This window comes from Nasonia vitripennis, chromosome 1 (genome assembly GCF_009193385.2).
Source record: "Nasonia vitripennis strain AsymCx chromosome 1, Nvit_psr_1.1, whole genome shotgun sequence".
Classification (NCBI taxonomy): Eukaryota; Metazoa; Arthropoda; class Insecta; order Hymenoptera; family Pteromalidae; genus Nasonia; species Nasonia vitripennis.
Genome location: NC_045757.1, coordinates 27,622,330 through 27,641,662, shown reverse-complemented (window position 1 = coordinate 27,641,662; position 19,333 = coordinate 27,622,330). Strand labels below are relative to the sequence as shown.

General features: G+C 44.3%; 1 protein-coding gene across 2 annotated transcripts in view; it reads left to right on the top strand.

The window, feature by feature from the left end:
• The window catches only part of LOC100118859, a 36,088-nt gene that overhangs the window by 12,829 nt on the left and 3,926 nt on the right, over nucleotides 1-19,333 (top strand). For both annotated transcript variants that reach the window (XM_016988854.3, XM_008213997.4), the window contains exon 4: nucleotides 12,847-12,907. In XM_016988854.3, the coding sequence (XP_016844343.1) occupies nucleotides 12,847-12,907 (61 nt within the window). The remainder of the gene's footprint in view (nucleotides 1-12,846; nucleotides 12,908-19,333) is intronic.

Here is a 19,333-nt window from a genome sequence, read left to right as displayed (position 1 = left end):
GGATGGAGATGAGACTGTCGCTATTTAAGCTGGACGTTTTTTTTTTGTATTGTGCGAGGATGATGTCGGGGTTTGTGTCTGTATTAACTCGAGTTGGATTTTTAATTCTGATTATTTGTACGATAAAGTCGAATTTAAATTAACGGCATTTAGCCTGTTTAATCGAGAAAAAAATAACAAACTGCCACTGCCTCTAAGAGTCCAAATGAGAAACTAACTTCTCACTCGGCTTCGAACTTTCTCAAAACTTTAAAACTTCTTTGTGTACCATCAAGTTTGACGTTACTGCCAATATTCTCGATTTACAACGACAGGCGATCATTCCAAAAACTATCAATTCCAAACTCCTTTCCATAAAACTTACCTCTCTTCCCAGAACTAACATTCCTCAACGAGCCTCGCGTCAACTAAACGTAAACACGGCCAAACTCGATCAATTCATCAAATCGAATATCCCAAGACGTCTCCCAATGAAAAAAAGCCACTACACACCCGCGACTGAGGAAAAAAACCGCGACAGCCGCAAATCGATCAGCCAAACGGAAGAAACGTCGCGTAGCGCGTATACCCTCGGGATTTCGCTTTCCTTGCGCGCGATAACGCAATAAACCGCCGCGACGGTTCTGGCATCGCGAGACTAAAATTCGTCGAGCTTCTGCGAAGTCAGTCGGTTGCAGCGTGTGCCATCAGACTATGGATGTTAATAAAGCGCGGATTTGACGATGATGACATGGGAATATGGCTGTTTTGAATTAACACGGCTGTTGCAGGCAGTTTGACGCTGAGGCGAGAGGCGTTTTATTACACGGGCGGGTGGGCCGTTGCGAAACGAGGATTTATCGGTGTGGTGTAGCTCGATTTTATCGTGAGACCGATTTACGTTCGAAAAAACGTGCGTTTTTGAAGTAGAGTTCAGACTATCTATTAGGGCGATAAGGGACAACTGTAAAGTCGGCGACTTTCACGTTTCGTATAAGGTATGCTTGCTATACGGGTAGATCGATGGAATCGTTATTGACGACTAATTCGGGCTGATGTAGATGTAGACTGTATAGGAGCATTTATTTCGTTGACATGGGTGTGTGGATTTTACTTGACAATGTAATCAAATACGCGATGGAATTTCTTCGTATTAGTAGACGCGTGTAATTATCGAACATTAGTCAAGAAATTGCTAAACTAGCTAAAGTCGGCTCAATGCACAACTATTTACAGCGCACGTGGCGTAACGTGCGATTGATTATTATAGCTATAACGGAGACAAGCCGTTTTAATAATAATATCAACCTTTAAATTACATACTCCACGCGCCACAAGTATCATCGTAGCTCACTATCAGCGATAAAACGAGGCATTCGACCTCATAATATAACTTTACGTCACACTTTGATGCAACGAGTTATTACGTATAAAATTTCTATATATTGACTTCAATTACACCGCAATTACGATCCCAACTTACTACTACTACAGCCCAACGTTGTAAAAAATTTTTTTCTCTCACGACCTGCAGTACACACCATGCAACGCTTCCATAAAACGCAAATCACCTTCCCCCACACCTCCGTATAGGTATACAATGCGAAAAAAAGAAGCCAGTTACGTAAATGCCCCGCTTCGATTGAAACGAAATCGCCTTCGTGCAGCGCAACGCTATTTTCCAAACTCGCGCACGAAGGAGAACACGCTGCTATGTATAACTCACGGCTCCGCCTTTGCTTTATTTACCGCCGACCTCTCGCATGCTAATTACTCTCTTCATTACTCGGTTGCATTTACACGACTGTACAGTCGCCGTTTCGTGTGTCGGTCTAAGCGAAGCTTCTAAATATACGAAGTCGCGACGACTGACGGCTATTATAAAGCGCAGCCCTCGCTTTTCCTGATTCGAGCCGCGCGCGCAAATCTCGCCCATCCGATTCACTTTCTAGAGAAAATAAGAGCGGAGAGGATCGTGCGGAGCTAAGCGGAGCAATTAAATCGGCTGACTTGGCGCGAGAAAATCGCGCGTGGAGATGTTTTTCTGGTGTGGGACGTGTATGGAGTTGATTGACTCGGAAGCGTGATATCTGCTGCTGATTTAGCGAGGTGACGAGAATCTTTTGGCTGTGTTTGTATTAAATTTTGATGTTATACCTGTTCATTTTATTTCATATACTGAGTATATAGATTTGTTACAATTATAAGTTGTATGGTTATGGCCTTTCCGACTCTCTAATAGTTCCTGGCTAGCGAAGATAGGTGGCGCATAGGCACTTATATTATAGAAAATATCTTTCTCTCATCACTTCAAGACGCGCAACTGCCTTTTGTTGAGCTTGCGCTCTACCCTTAGGTCGCTCATGCTATAACTGCAGCAACTGAATCTATATGATTGCATTCCGGTTAGACATTTTAACCGAGGTAAAAATACTGATCGATTGATTTTACAACGGTTATTAAATCACAATTTTTATCTTCCGCCACATATCTTTAATTAAGTGCATTGATGCATTGATATCGTAAAACGTACAAATGACAAATATCGATAAGATATCATTAAATAATTGATAAATCCGACTTGCAAAAAACAGACCTATAGTACTTATCTGCATTTCTATAATTTTTATTAATTACAATCGCTCTTCTGAGATTTCCTATGCAGCGACATCGTGGCTATAATTATAAAATATCATAACCACAAATTAACCTTCAATTTGTATCAATTCATGTCACGAACGAGAGAGAGTATAAGTATACAAGAAAAAAGTCGAATCTAAAATTATCGAACCACTCCCCCATCAATATCACCTCACCGCGCCTCATTTTGCAAGATCATCCAATATAAATAACACCACAGCTGCATACCCTCCAATAAATAACGAAGCGTAAGTAACAGTTCTGTACAAAGCGCTGCTCTTTGACACACACCCGTAATGCAAACCATCAGCTCTCAAGGTCATCGTTCATCTCGGTATGAGAAAAGGGTCGCGCTCCCTTTTATTTTTAAATTTCGCGCTATTGAAAGACTATCCGCCGCACGCGATTAAATATTCCTCTTGCAAGAAGATTTCCATGCAGACGAATACACGGAAATGAGCAGCGACGGCGGCGGGAAGATAATATGCGGCGCTCGTGCGCACGTAGGCTACTCGTTAGGCCGGTTTTAGAAAGTCGCGTGCATCAGACACACCGCAAACGGTTTTTCGCCATTAACGATCGTCGCTTGTTTTAACAATATGTTCCCTCTCGCGCTCATGCGGCTAACGAGCGTGTATAAGTGTATGAATATATAACTTTTACATTTTTGCGTGGAAGAATGCGATTATATACGAAGCGAAGCATAGGTTGAGGAATGATGGAATTGATTTCCTTATGGAGTGTCTTACGGCAACTGCATTTCATTTTTATGGTTTGTGAGCAATTTGTTCGGCTTTTTGTATACATACATGGGAAGCTGGTTATTCCGTGATTGAGTGCTGTATTATTATTTTTAGCTGGTGCGTATACTGTATCTAACGAGTTTATTATAGCTGTTTGGCTTTGATGCACATAGTGAATCGAAGTGAATTGAATAAGATGCAAATTACGCTGATTCTAATGGAATCGTGTCAATGTCGGTGTCACTTCTACTTTGGGAATCCTGTTTACCGTCAAAAGTATTAAAAGCCCGAGAACTGTCATAGATGTCAGGAACGAATTGATTGCATCGGGCGAACGGCATACATTACGGCAACTTCGATTCTAACTAATAACCTACATAAATCTTGAGGATGGTATTGATTTTCGCTATCTTTTATATCGTAGAATATAATATATATATTAATAGCTGTAGAAATCACAACCTTTGGATTATTACTTTCCCCGCAAGTGAAATCAAATTTTTACATTCGATTTTTCCCACATTCCAGTGCAAACATGCAAACAAAGGCCATAAATTCGCCAAAACTTCGTTTTTCATTCGAATTCACGTCCATATACACGATCTTCCCCGCATAAATTCTCGAAAAGCCTCAAACTCTCGTCAACAAGTCGCAATGTTTTCCCCGCTTGCTTCTTAAAAAAAGCGTACAGAGATTCACAAGTGCTACGAAGGTAACGATTAGCGCCGTCAACGGGGTCCCAGCAACCGAATCCCCGGAGACGTTTATACAAGCCGCTGCGCACGGATCTCTTTATTCGTGTGGCGTCGCGACGCTTTTTATCCAAAAGATCCGTGACAGCACGATACGCAGAGGCGCGACAAAAGGAGGCAATCTCCGGCGCTGTTTGTCAATCGGGAGAAAGCAGCGTCTCGCCCGAAAAAAAAACCTCTTAATAGCGGCGCGTGCGCGAGTGAGAGAGTATAGACTAGCTCGTAAAAATGAATTTTATCGCGCGCGAGTCTAGAGGGTTTTTTATTTCGGAATAGAGAGAAGGAGGAAACGGAGGGGTGATGGAATGGAAAATCGACGAGCAAATATTTAAAGTGAGCTGGTTTTTTTTCGGAGGATTGAGAGGTGTGGGTTATGGAGGCTATTAGCTGTAGTGTATCGTAGGGAAAAGAGCGAGGACTCGAGAAAAGTTGTTTTTTGCTGGTTTTGTGGTTTTGGATCAAGTGATTTTAGTCTGGTTTTATGGGCGATACTCAGTTGACGTAAACGGGAGTATCTTTTGTCAATTTTTCACAAAAAAAAATATGAATTAAATAATTATCTCAAAATATTTCTTTTCCATCCAAGAGTGACACATCTAATTCAACTGCCCAATCCCACTGCCTTATACGCAACGTTGTAAGAAGGACGTACCACTAATAGCGAGGAAATGCTCTGCTAGCCGCAAAAATGAAATACCATCCAGTACAACGTATACAATACACTGAGATACTCACTGCAATAACCGAAGCGAACGTTCTCTCTCTTTCCCGCAAGGTGCATCGCACGAAGATGCATCGAAACGTGTCTGCAGCGCTGCACGTACATACTGCACACACACACGCACACACACACACACACACGAGAGAGACTCTCCATTAAGGCAGATCGTCGGATTACGAGCTCCGTTCTATCCCGTGTATGATACGCAGACTGTTGTGCATTGCTGCTGCAGTGAAAGTCTTCGACGTATTTTTGCGGCTGTGCGCGAGATGTATCGCTTCCACGACTGCGGATAGTATTATATATTACAGCAACCGGACGATCTCCGCGTCAGTTGCAGCAACGACAACGCGGTTGTATGAACTGTAGCCGATTGTTAACGCGCATTGTTTTTTTTTTGCTCCGATATTTTTCTAGAACAACCGAAAAGAGAGTCAGCCCAGAAAGATTATCAATCGGCAACACTTCACATAGCAGCTCTCAATGCATTCCCATCAGACTCCTCTCCGATTTCCCTCTTCTCATCTCGCCACCCACGACTCGCGCATTTCCAGTCCCTTCTCCACCCATGTACAGTCCATCAGGCCGTTCCTCTCTTTCCCTGATTTATCCGCATCGGCACTCGAGTGCATCGGTGTCGATTGGCGTCTACAGGCTCTCGCTTTTCGACGCACTGTTCCCTGGAAGTCGCAGAGCTGATTTACGAGCGACTCTCTCTCTCTCTCCGCGCATTTCCTGCACCTAAAAGGAAAAAAAAGCGTCGCACATCGGTGCAGTGCCTGTGTTTTTTCTCGCGTTTTCGGTCAGCCGACGCTTTTTTTATGTCAGCTCTCTCGAATGTAATAGTTTCCAGACTGCCGGCGCGGCTCTTTAGCATTCGAGTTTTGCTTTCTTTCGGCTCTTCGCTCTCGCGATGGCTGTACTGAGGAGGCTGCGGTTTTTGCGAAGGGCGGAGAGAGAATAAAGATCTTTCGCGGTGTACGATCGTGTCTGCGGTTGCACTACGGGGATAATGAAGTCGGAATATAAGGAAACTCGGTAATACGCTGAATTTGGTCATTTACATCGTTTACGATCTCATCGAGCGGTCCTTTTGTCTTTTACTTCGAGGTTTTCGCAGTTCTATAGCACAAAGCCCGAGACACGCGCTGCCAGCTAAAATTAGAGCGATTAAAAATTCACCACTCTCATTTAAATTAATTACACGCAGGCGTCTGTACAGCCTATTTTTAGCAGCGTACTCGAATGCAAATCCCTTGGAAAAGGAGGTCAGTCTCGACCTATACTCTGTATACGGCTGTACTAACAACGTACAATCAGCCGCAATAAAAGAACAACCGGCTCGCGCGAGAGCCGCCAAAGTCCAAAGAAAACTCGCCGCTTTATCTCACACTCGCGGGAAAGGAGTAGCGCGCGTTTAGCAGCAGACGGATCACGGCGTTTATAAAAAGAGCTATGCCACTATACGCGAGGATGTGACGCAGCTGTTCGATGCGCTTACGTCCTCTCTCGCATGCGCGCATGGCTGCAATTTTAATCGTTCCTCTCTCTCTCTCTCTCTCTCTCTCTCTCTCTCTCTCTCTATCTCTCTCTCTCTATCTCTCTCTCTCTCTCTCTCTATCTCTCTCTCTCTCTCTCGCTCTCTCTCTCTCTCTCTCTCTCTCTCTCTCTCTCTCTCTCTCTCTCTCTCTCTCTCTCTCTCTCTCTCTCTCTCTGAACGCGATTGTGTGGACGAATTCGCAGGCGCTTTTTGTCGTAGCTTCTTCGCTTCTTTCTTGGATTGCGCGCGAGAGACTGATGCAATCGGTGCCGTTTTGCGTAACGATTATGTACATGATGCGTGTGCATGTGTGTGGTGCCTTTCTACAAGGAGCTGACTTCAATGTCAGGAGTTTGGTATTTTTTTCCTTTGTTTCTACTAGGAAAGTGGGCTAGACTCGGTGATTCACACAGTAGTTTATCTTTGCGACTGCGATGCTTGACAATCGTGATTTTTCCGTAAATATTGCCGCGGCGATATTATGTGCTCTATCTTCGCCGCCGCGGCTGTGTCTGAATTGCATATTGCATAGTTTTTCTCGTGGCGTCTCGCTGCAGCTTTGTTTGGGAATCGTTATCGGGTTTTAAGTTTGAAAAAATATGGCGATAACACTCGTGTGCATCTGTGCATGAAATATTGAGTAATGAAGAAAATACGATTCTCGATGAGTTTACCTGTTCTCGGAAACAATATCCATACTTCATTTCTTTTAAAAATATTATGCTCGCAATAACGTATACTTGTTTTTAATCATATACCGTTCTCTTTTTGTTTCAGGTAAGGACCACTTAACGGCCTCACTTAATTTTATTCAATTGCGTGCGCCAGCTGCTTGAGGTAAAAAAAACCGCAACAATCTGAAAATTCCCAATTAAACGTATATATCAGCGCACTCGATACCCAGAAAATGTGCACCAAAAGCGCTCGCGTGTCTCCAGAGATAACGAACTGCATACCTCCGACAAGAAAGAAAAACAATTCTTCATCCGCAGTCCATACACTTTTAGCGCACGCAAAACTAAAAAGCGGTCATCTCTCGATCAACCTCGTTATAAAAAAAATATATGCACACACGGGTCACAAAGCGCACAAAACACACAAGAACTCACCATATAACGAAGAGCAGAGTTCGACCTCGTGACGTTCTCCGTACGTTTCCCCCTCTCGTGCACATCGCATCACTGTGTGTATACTCGCGCTCCCGGAACACGCGCCGAGTTCGCATTCGCGTCCGGATAGCCGCGCGGAGAGCAGTTCGCGCGTGTCGCTTCTGCGGCATTTGAATTTGAGCGAGTAAGCGATTGAAATCGCCCCTCGACGGTTTGTTAACCCAGTTGCGCTGCAGTTGTTCATCGATTTTTGCGACTCGCTGTGTGATAGTCGTCCGGATCGTGGAAATATATTGGATATATTGTACAGTGTAAGTTTTTGTGTTCTAATTGTCACTCTGTGGTGTTGGCGAGGATTCACACATGTGTCGAGTGTGCGCTTTGGAGAAGTTGTAAGGCGAGGAATGCTCAAGGTATATCACTGCTATCTGCGCGGGATGCGTGAGTCATTGCGAGATCGTTACGAATTCGACGTGACACGCAGAGTTTTATAGAAAAGCACTTCCTATAATACGTGGTTATTATATTTCTTTCAAGTTAATCGAAAACGTCGAGCAATTTCCGCACTGTAAAACGTAAATCATGGCGAGTTATCGTAGCATTGACTTCAGGCTGTACCGATCTACGTGGAAATAAAATAATATGATATTTAAAGCCAACGATAAAAACGCGTAAAGAGCCGCAGTGCGCTTTACCTTGAACCTTATACGCGCGCGGGAAACCAGAAATTTTAACGACCGCGCTGTGTATAATATCTCGTCGCGCAAAAATCGATGGCCAGGTGCATTAAGCACTTGAGTATACATACGCGTATGTATGAAAGATCGAATCGAAAAAGTCGGCAATTAAAAGCTGAAATCCACCCAACTTTATAATATTCAGCGAAAACTCGTTTTTAAACTTCGCGCGCGTTGCACAACAAGTCAGGGGCGAAACGTTCGTTTTTACGATTTCGTTTGTTAAATAATATGTGGAGTACGACTAGTAAATTGAGAGGCTGTATTTTCGCAGGTTTAACGTTCACGGTGGGAAAAAATTAAACGTCCGGCATTCCTTTGTGGCATTTGACAGTATAGCGCAACAAGCGCACCGGAGACATTCCTCCGAGCCGTTAATGAGTTATTAGGAAAGCGATAGCTGTTCTAAATATTTCCGCTAAATAGCTTTATCCGCGTCCTCGTAAACCCGTCGGAATTTTCACTTCGAATTAGCGATCGGCTAGTGTATAAAATCGACGTGAAAATTTGCAAATTAAAAGTTTTCCCTCCACCCGCAGTGACTCGAGTTTACAACAATCTCCCAATTTAGTCCAGTGTGCATACATACATCAAAAAGAGTAGCGGAAATAAAAACTGGCAATTCTTTATTTCATGACCAATTTGCTTACTAAAACACAACGGGACTGTTGGAAAAAATGTACGCGCAGAAATAATAATATCGCAACGATTTTCCGCGCTCCGCAGAGAGAGAGAGAGAGAGAGAGAGAGAGAGAGAGAGAGAACTCTACTTCTGAAAGAAACTTTTCGCTCCAACGAATATCCGCCTACTCTCGCATGAGCCGTATTAGACTACTGTACAGTCGATACACGTCACGGTAGACACTGAGCATCTGCGAATCTACGAACCGTTAGCCCCTGCATTCCTGTGCAAGATATTCGCTCTATAAATACACGTATACAACCTAGACTATACACACAGTCGAGCTTCAAAAGCTCTCGATATCCACCCGCAAAATCGATTCCCCTTTCGCGAGGAACTCGCAAATCTCCCAAAAAAAAAATCCATCCCATCCCGCACACGCGCGCACACTTCCTTCCTATATATACACAACAGAAAAAAACTCTCTCGCGTTTACGTAAGCGAGCGTATCTTCCACGCACACATGTGCGTGATTTCACGGTCACGATTCCTAGCTCTCGGTCTCGCGGAAAGAGAGCAGTAGCAGTTCTGCGCTGTGTGTAGCGCGTAAAGCACTCTGTGTCTGTGTAGTGTAGGTTACGGCTGCTGGCGACGACGTCCCCCAATAAATAGTCGTGTGCGTATAATTGAGGCCGATGAAAGAGACGAGGCATCGCTGCGCGTGTATGGGAGGGAAGCTCTGGCTTGTAGATTAGGGGTTATATGGATAGAGAGAGAGAGAGAGAGAGAGAGAGAGAGAGAGAGAGAGAGAGAGAGAGCTTGGCTTTGATTTTTGACGGGCTATTTATTAGGAGCTTGATGCTGTGACGAGATGGAGCCTGAACGAGAGAGGGAGAGAGAGAGTCCAAGGACCTTGCTGAAAAAGGAGGATAGGGTTTACTCAACGCTCGGCGATGGCCGTCGAAAATACAGCCTTTGTTTGTGTATAATTCTAAGTTTAAGTGCGAGGTTCATGCCTTTTTTCTGCTTCTTCTGCCGATTGTTAGCCTACGATGGCATTGAATTTCGTAACGAGTTATCTTGAATGGGTATACTTCATTCCGTTTCTTTATATTCATTTCCATCCTTTTCTTTTTCTGCATAATAATTCACGGGATTGCAAAGAATTTTCCGCGTCTCTTTCACTGCACATAAAAATTGTACATCCGATTCTCGCGTGTACCGATACCCACGCGATAAACCATAACTCGAACCTCACGAAATAAAACGCGCGACGCACAATAAAAAAATTTGTCAACCTTAACGCGGCCGACGTATCCATAATTAATTTCCTTTCGGTCACACCGCGTACACACTATAATACAACCGACCGCTTGTACGTCTCTCCGAAATTACACTCTCCCATTCACCTCTTCTCTACACCCGACTCTTTACGACCGCCGAAGACCACGAGTTCGTTTTCGACGTCTCTCTCTCTCGTGGCATATGAACATATACACACGCGAGCTGCGTAGGCCAAAGTCACGTCCAGCACCGATTTATCCGCGCGCGTTTATTTATGCTCGATTTTTTCGAGTGGGCGACTGCTGCCGACGGGGAATTCCCTCTCGTTGCTCGTTTTTTGGCCGCCGTTGCCGCTGTAAGCCGTTGTTGTATAAAAGTCTCTCGGGCGTGATTTATCGTGAACGGTTTGACGGTTGTTCGCGCCGCAGAGCGAGGGATTTATTATTAATTGTTCCGCTTTTATGGAAACTCTACTACGAGACGCGCGAGTGCGATGGTTGTTTGCTTTTTGCGCTCTGGACGAAAGTTTGTTTTGCAATGCGGCGAATCGATTAGTTGCTCTTGGCGCTTATTGGTTTCTGAGCTGACTTTAGACTCGCATTACATTCAATAGTTCGTTTTCTTACATATAGATTGGCAATGTCGGAAGTTTGAAGAATGAACGTTCCGGAGCTTATTCAAGCACTTTTTGCTGCGACTTTCCATTCCCAAACAACGATGAAAAGTATACTCAGTCATGTTTATAAAGCCGAAAAGAAAGATTTTACTCCAGAAAACGCCGCGTGTTCCGCGAACTGTTATGCAATAGTGAAAAAGCCCGTGAAAGTGGACACAACAGCTGTTCGAGGGGGTCTCGGCGCACGAAGCAATATAAATATAAGGAAAGTTCACAACTCGATGCATAATAATAAGCGATTATCGCTAATTGTCGCGTATCATACGCTACAGCGTAACGCGATGAGGGAAAGACTGTTAATGTGTGCGTAGCACTATTACTAGGAAAAAGCAGGACATAACTGTAAAGTTCGTTCCGTTTCCGCACGCATAACAAATGCCGCGTGCGACTGCTATCCGATAACACTTGCCGGCGCGCTGCCCACTGGGTAAGTGCGATAATTTAAATGGGACGTAATTATGCCAGATGCTCTCGTAATTGGAGTCGTCGTCGCGTTATCGCGGATGGAAATAGATTCCGCGGTGTTTCGAGCTGATTCGCGGTGGAGTTAAGATTTTAGGGATCAGGTACTTTTAATCCGTCTGCGATAAGGTAAACGAGCTTGAGTCGCACGCGACGATCCTTCTGCTATCGATGACTGATACTGCCATCGATAACAAGTGCCGATGAAAAAAAGCGCCTTCTCTCCATTACGCTCGCGGCGTACTCAAAAAGCCTTAATGATTGCGGCTTGTTGCGCAATCGATAAGTTTGCATTCGAGCGGGACGTGAATTACAAGGTGTATACGTATAGAGACGGACTTGTCAGTCGCGTTTTCTTGCAGCTTTGAGTGAAGCGATAAAAATGTCAAGCTGCAGCAGCAGTCGAAGAGTAATTTATCAATCAGTTATAAGACGATAATACGTACTATAATGAGTTCAAGTGCTAGAAAAGTAAGCAAACAATATAACAGCCTTTAAAAATGTGTACACGCGAGAGCGTTATCACAGACACACTTACTTCTCTTATCAGCGCGGCACTAGATAGTCCTTATCGAGCGTTTACTTAGTTGTCATTTTTGCTCTTTTCAAAAGTCAGCGATACGTTCATAACTGAAGAATGAATAATTTTGAAAATACGTAACGTTTACAAACTGCTCAGTAAGCTCAAAAACGCCTAAACTTCATCGCAAAATAAAATTTAAAAAAAAGAGAAAACTGTCAAATTTCAACGATAGCGAGAATATCTCTCTCTCTCTCTCTCTCTCTCTCTCTCTCTCTCTCTCTCTCTCTCTCGGTGAAATCATCGGTGACGACTCTCGCAGTAAATGTAACAGCGAGCGCTGCTTTCGAGGAAGAGAAAAAAATATACCGCGAGTTTTACGATTCTCTCTCTCCGCTAACGAAAGTTTCGAGGGGAGAGAAGATTGCACTCGGGCCGTTGTGTGCACCTTGCGGACCACCAACGTTTTTATATAAGTATACGCTTATGTAGCGGACTAGCTGTGTGAGAATCATTCCCCTTACATCAACAATTTAACGCTGTGTTTTATAAATTTGATTTTCGTATAAATATGACAATTGAGATTTACGAACAATAAAGCGTCGCGACTTTATTGCGCTCGCGATAAAATGTATAAATTAACCCGCAGCATCTAATTAACCATCAGTTACGCACGCTCGCAGCAACAGATGCATCAGATATACACACATAAACGTATATTTAAAAAAGAAGTGCCAACTAAGCGCCTCTCGCAAGAGCGGTGTATTTTCCTTATTCCTCGTGTCATTCGCGGCAATTACACAGCTGACATACAATTGAGCGCCCGCGCCGCGGCGCCGAACATAAGGGCACTTAACGCGGGCCATTTCCGAAAATTGGACGGCATCTCTGTGTGCGTTACTTTAATTGAATGAAATTTCATATTTCTCGTGGGTAACGAGAGGAACGACAGTATAAATAGTGTGGCGTCAGGGCCTTGACACTCGACTCTATAATATGTCTCTTGGTTGTAACACACGAGAAGCGCTTGAATAATCGAGTGATGTTTCTTCTTCTTTTAGGTGATCACGAACGGCGCATCCAGGAGCTGCGAGAGCGACGAGTGCGACGGTCCGAATAACGGTGAGTCACTATACACTCTTTCAACGACGACGACGACGATGATGTGTGTGCGCGTCTCTGGAGAGTTTATAGTTCCTCGCGAATGTGATCTACGACAGTGAAGGCTTCTTGTGAATGTCAATAACGCAACGTTTCTATAAGCGCGTGACGGCAGTGTAGCGTAGTTTATGATTTCGTCGTTGAATAGTTTGTTTTTTTAAACTTTCGAAGAGTTTCGTACTTACCGTGCAGTATACAAACAAAAAGCTGTACTTAAAATTTTTAACGTCCAATTTGAAGCTAAATTGCATTTCAAAGCTGCAGGCTCCCGGCTCTGGATACATAATTTATAGCGCGAGCTGACCCAAATTAACTTTTTTCCGCGATATAAATAAAAGCGTTTTCTTATATGGCCTATGCGCTAAATAAAAACGAACTATATGCAAAGCAGCGACAACGTCCATGTATAAATCTCATCGTATAACGAATGCACGAAATCATCATCAGCATTGAAATTAGAGGGTGGCGACCCCACGCGCGGATAAAAGACCCTCCTGTCCGATGGCAATCGTTTTCGCTGTACATGGACGAGATGCGCTCTTCATCGTACAATTCCCAATTCCGTCGTCAATTGACGAGGGACCGACGACCACGACGACGCACAATGTCCGAGATCAACCCCTTCTCTCGAAATTCGACCTCTTTCTCACGGGCACGTTGCTGGCTATGTATATACGTGTTACGCTCGCCTTCCTCTGTACCGTGTGGTCTTTTTTGTGTTTTGAATGTGATAAGAACGCGACGCAGCGCAGAGGGGTTCGGTTAATTTATGCCGATTTTACGGCTGATATAGAGATATTGTAGAGGGGAGGGCTGGATTCGAATGCGATGACAATCGTCCATTGTGCAGCAGTTGTGCAGTTTAGTGGATGATGAATTTATTATTCAAAAACGCATGTGAAATCAGCGCTAGTATACGCCGAAAAGTATGTACAGCCGCAAAGCAAATGAGTTTTGGACTGGTCTGTTCCCTCATACAGTATCTAGTAGTGAAAGATAGGTGGCGCATAGGCACTTTCCAGTTTCCCTCATCACTATCGGCGCAACGAGTCTAGAATCTAGATATAGAGGTGTGCCATCTGAGCAAAGACTGTAACCACGTCTTCGTTGCAGGATCGCAGTATTCGTGCTGCATCTCATTTTTTTCGCCGTCCCTATAGCAATTCAATTATTGCGTCCTGTTCTTCTACTGACACTTTCTGATTTTCCTCATCACTATATAAGCGCACCATAAAGGTTTGCTGCTATACCTGTGCCAGAACTATCTTATAATAGACCTACTGCTAGAGTCGCTCATACAACTGCAACAGCCGAATATCGGTATCTCAAGGTGAGCAAATATAGCCGTAAAGTTGCGAGGGATTTTTCAAATCCGCTTTCATTCGCCGCGATAATACTTTACTGCGCAGAGCGCGTTTCCTCTGGCCCATTAAAAATGATTGTCGTTAAGATTTACGCATCGCTGGAGTCGCGCGCCGGTGTAAAATCGTAAACTTGTCAATCATAGAGCCGTGGAATAATGCGACGGGTACGTATGCGGCTTATAAGCCTAAAGAGAAAGTATCCGAGAATAGGGAAAAATATTCCCGAAGAAATTCCGACAATCGAGAGATGACTTTTGCGTTTGTGCTTGGGAAAAAAAAAGGAAAGTGTATGTGTACACTCGTTGAGTTACGGCTGATATGGATTAAATAGAGAGACTCTCAGAAGTATATATATATATATATATATATATATATATATATATATAGCTCTCCCGTGTCGTAACTCTCGAGTAGACGCGGAGAGATGCTAACGATGCCTCCGGATCGAGGAAAATATTTCTCCATTACACGTGCGCTCAGCTCGCAGTCACAGGTTTACCTACGTGACGCGCGTCCGAACGTTGAATTATTACTTCATCGAAGCCTGATAAGCCTCGCGAGTGAAAGCGCGCAAGAATGCGAGTCTTAGATAACGCTGTGTAGACACATCCCGAAAAAAAAGTATAAAATTAGCCTACTCGAGAAAGAACAACGAGTTTCCCCTCACTCAAACTTTCATAAAACGCGAAAAGCTCATCCTCGACAAACACGAACGTGTACTTACATTCGCACCTTGATCTTCGAGCTCGAGTGGTCTGTTTTTAATTTCGTAACAAGCCGCGCGACGAGGCTGCGCACCACAGCGCGGTGAGAGGCCGCTTCGGAAATTTCACTTTCAGCTCGTAAAAGCAAATCGCTCGGATCTTCTTTTCTTTCTCTCCGCGGTACAGAGCGGCAGCGGCAACGAAAGTCTCTAGCGAAATTGCATCGATCAGCTCCTTATTCGTTCGTTCCTTAATTAAGCGGCCTAACGATCGCATCGATGAAGTCGTCGTCCTATAGTTCCTGGGTATAACTAGCGAGAATCGACCGGCTCATCCGCACAGCCGGGATAGAGAGAGAGAGAGAGAGAGAGAGAGAGAGAGAGAGAGAGAGAGAGAGAGATAGGTATGGAGAGCAAGAGAGTAGACTGCGAGCGGCTGATTGAAATCGTCGGGTCGTTGATCTTGCCGCCGCCGACGACGACGACGACGACGACGAGAAGCGCTAGCTGCTGGGAAATTGATGGGATTTGAGAATTTGTATTGTCATTATTTTTCGTGCGTGTGAGAGTTAAATGGATTAATGGGAGCATAGGTGATTGATTTATTGATACTTTGCATGTACTATCGTCTGTCGAATCGAATTATCGAGTGTTCCTTATAAGCTCGAACTGACTCGTCGTAAAATCCATAAAACTGATCCTCGCCTTATTCAATTTCGTTATCTCAATCTCCGATCTCATGTAACAGCCAATAAAGTAATCTCATCGAGCACTTCCCAGCTGCACCGTCGAACCGATCAAGCCAAGCTTATACCGCGCAAAAACCTCCTCCAAACAGCCGCGGCTTCGGTGAAGATGCTGCACCTCTATAACACAAAGACAAAAAGACGCGCTGCGTCGGCCTTCTCTTCCAAGACAAGGCCTCTCTCGCTGATCGCGCTCGGAGAAAGCGAAAAAAAAGAACTGCGTCGGCAGGTGCTACAGCTCGTCCGGTCGTTAACCCGGTCTCTCTCTTCGCGTTGATGCTGCTGGAAGGGCCTTCGGAGGGTAATTTCTTCGACCCCTCACGGATGCGATGCGTAATACGCGCTGAGAACTTGCAAAACCTGATTCGCGCGTTTATTTATTCTGGAAGTATATAGCAACGCGTGCTCCCGAGTTTATTGCGTTTCCGGATTTTCGAATAAATAAACGAAGCTTTAATAAGAACGAAAAAAACGTTTCATAACCGCGTCGACTCAACGTCGCCAGCTGCACCGAAAAAAAGAAGAAGTAACGCTACTCGCCGCATCATTCCTCGGAGGAACGTTCTCTGCACCCCGAGGCTACGCACGATATAACGACACTTGCGCGGCGAGAAAATCGCGCGCATATAAGGAATAGCCGGAACGGAAGTATATGAAATTCGTTGCGCAGTCATCCGTGTGATTGCTTCGCGATTCGGTTGCCGATGATTTTTTTTCACCTTTTTCCGCGCGGGCATAGCCGTGCGGTGCGTGCAGTATAGGCGACGTGTGCAATTTTCCTTTGATCCGATGCTCCGCTTCTATACCATAATACGCAAGGCGAGCCTTGACGCGTAATTGAGCAATTACGTGCTTCGATGCGACCAATCGAACCAATGCGCGCGCGAGGATGTGTCGCGCGCGAGTTTCGACGAAATGAATTTTTGCTTTCGATTTTTTTTCCTCCGATGGATTGAGAAATGATAGCGACACGGGGCTTTTTACACAAGATCGTGGTTTCGTGCGTGGTTTATCGTGATTCGAGCTGGATATAATTCGATTGTAATGCGAGACTATGGCTGTGATGTAAGTCTCGCGATCATTTCTATTCGTATATAAGTACCCGATCGTACTAAAAAATATTGTGGTAAATTTTTGAAGTACAAAAAGCACAGTCCACACTTATGACGTTGAAACGGTTATAAATACGAGTAATCGCGCTGTCGCTCGCTCCGAGTTTTACAATGGAAGATGAGGTTTACTGAGATTCCATTATCTCAGGCACGCGGTTCGGATATAGTACAATAAAACATTATCGCGCCAACTATAATTGTAGCGTCAATATTTGTGTGTCCTTTGTGCGCGATGCGTGAGAAACAAAAGATGAATTTTTTTTTATCATATCCAACGTAAGCAGATTTAACGACCTTAAACTTCATCTTTTACGGCTGAACTCACGTAAAAGTTAATTCACAGTTTCACGTCGTGTCATCCTCTACCAAACGTTATTTCCCCTCAAAAACAATAACACCATTAATTACATTAAAAATCCTTATCAATAATCGAATCTCGACACCCGCCGCTTTATCAAATACCGAATCCCCAGCTCTCGGGAAAGCCTCGGCGCAAGAGCGGAAAAGCCTCTCCAAACAAAGAAAACTATCCGCGCATAGCCTCATTACAATCTCTCCATCACCAGCATCTGCATCGGGGGAAAGGCGCCGAAAAGCCATAATTACACGCGCGTACACATCCATCCCATTAGCAATCTCGCCTATCGCGATCTCGTAATAACCTCTTGTGGTTCTTCGATCGGTGTCGGTTTTCGCACGAGAGGAAAAAAAATTCTCGCGCCACGCAACAACGTCGCGCGTGCATTGTTTCGCAATATGCACATACACGGGCACCTGATACATGCACACAGGCGATACACTGCACCGGCGACTAATCGCGCGGGAGAGTGAAAGCGGCGACATGCAAATGTATCCGCAATTTCCTTATGGTGACGACTTTCGTCTCTCTCTCTCTCTCTCTCTCTCTCTCTCTCTCTCTCTCTCTCTCTCTCTCTCTCTCTCTCTCTCTCTCTCTCTCTCCCGCGTTTACGTGCACACACGTGTGCTATATGTGCAGCTCTCGCTCGCGCGCGCGAGAGCGACGTGTTAATTGAGCGGCGGAGACTGTGTGTGTGTGTGTGTGAGAGAGTAATTAAAATTTTTTAAACGGGCTATTAAGCGCGCGTAATATATAATGAAATTTAATTTGATCGCGTAATGCGCAGTGGTGAAAGCGATTTTGCAAAAATCGCCGCTATATGCTGAGCGGGAAAAATTAGTCGCCGTTTGATTGAAACCTTTCTTGGGAGCTGTATATATAGTGCGTGTGTGTATAATGACTCTGCGCTTTGGGTATATAGTACGTGTAATGGGGAGATAAATCTCAATCGGTTGACATTTTGTATTGCTTGATTATAATTTTAGGAGAAAACTATACAAACATACATGCGCGTTGGAAATCGGTAATGATCGTCGTAATAATTCAGAGGATTTCCGAAAAGCCTCGTGCGACTCGCTTCGCATAATCGAAGCTAGCGGGAGAAACCGATTTCCACGCGATTCGGGAGCAAAAACTTCATAAATAGCGCCTGTGTACACGGTTTACAGAGAGAAAAGTAAAACTAAAATAAACACGTTTCCTCTAACCACATTGTTCTGGTCGTTTGATAAAAGCGGTAAATCGTGATTTCCTGACTCCCGGTGAAAGTAAAATTTAAATTGTCGTCCTCTTGTCATAAATAAAGATTTCAGATTGTACTGTACGACTTCTTTGAAATTATAGACTTTAGATATTGTATGAGGAAATAGTAGACGCCGTATATGTGCAAGTGCGTATAACGATGGATATCCATAAATCGGTAGGGGAAATGACGCGTTCGGTACTGCTCTGATGATGCGGCTATTAATTAAAGTTCAATTTTATTTTATCATCGTATACGCAATTAAAACACCAGTCACATTCGTACTCGCGAAATTTACAACTCTACTCCGACGACTGCTCAATCAACTGTCCGTGTAAAAAACAATAAACATGATTTATACTCTATACGTACACTCCTCTTCATCATCGTCGCTGATGATGAAAAAAGAGCTTCGTCTCATTCAGCATGACGATCTACTCCAAAAAACGTCGAATGAAACATCTCGGTATGGATCGCATAAAAAGCAAATCAGAAAGTCGCCGTCTCAATCGTGTGTATACATATACACGTCGCATTGTGCGCGAAATCGATGGGTCCGCACGGTTTTTATTGCCCGCCAAGAAAGTGCTCGAGAGCCCGTGATCATCGAGTGTATATCCAAGGAAGATATACTCCTTTCTAATGGCGCACGGTATAGGATATAAGACGCTTATGGAACGTGAGCGCCGATGTCGTTTTCTTGGCTGATGTTTTTGTTCTTGCGCGGCTATATTCGAGGAGGTACGTCTGAGAGGATTCGATTTATACCGGTGTAGGTATGCGTGTGCTTGCGAGAGATGATGTAGTTGCTGGTTTAACGATGTCGGGATTCATTAGATTGGATTATGGCTGGTAGATATG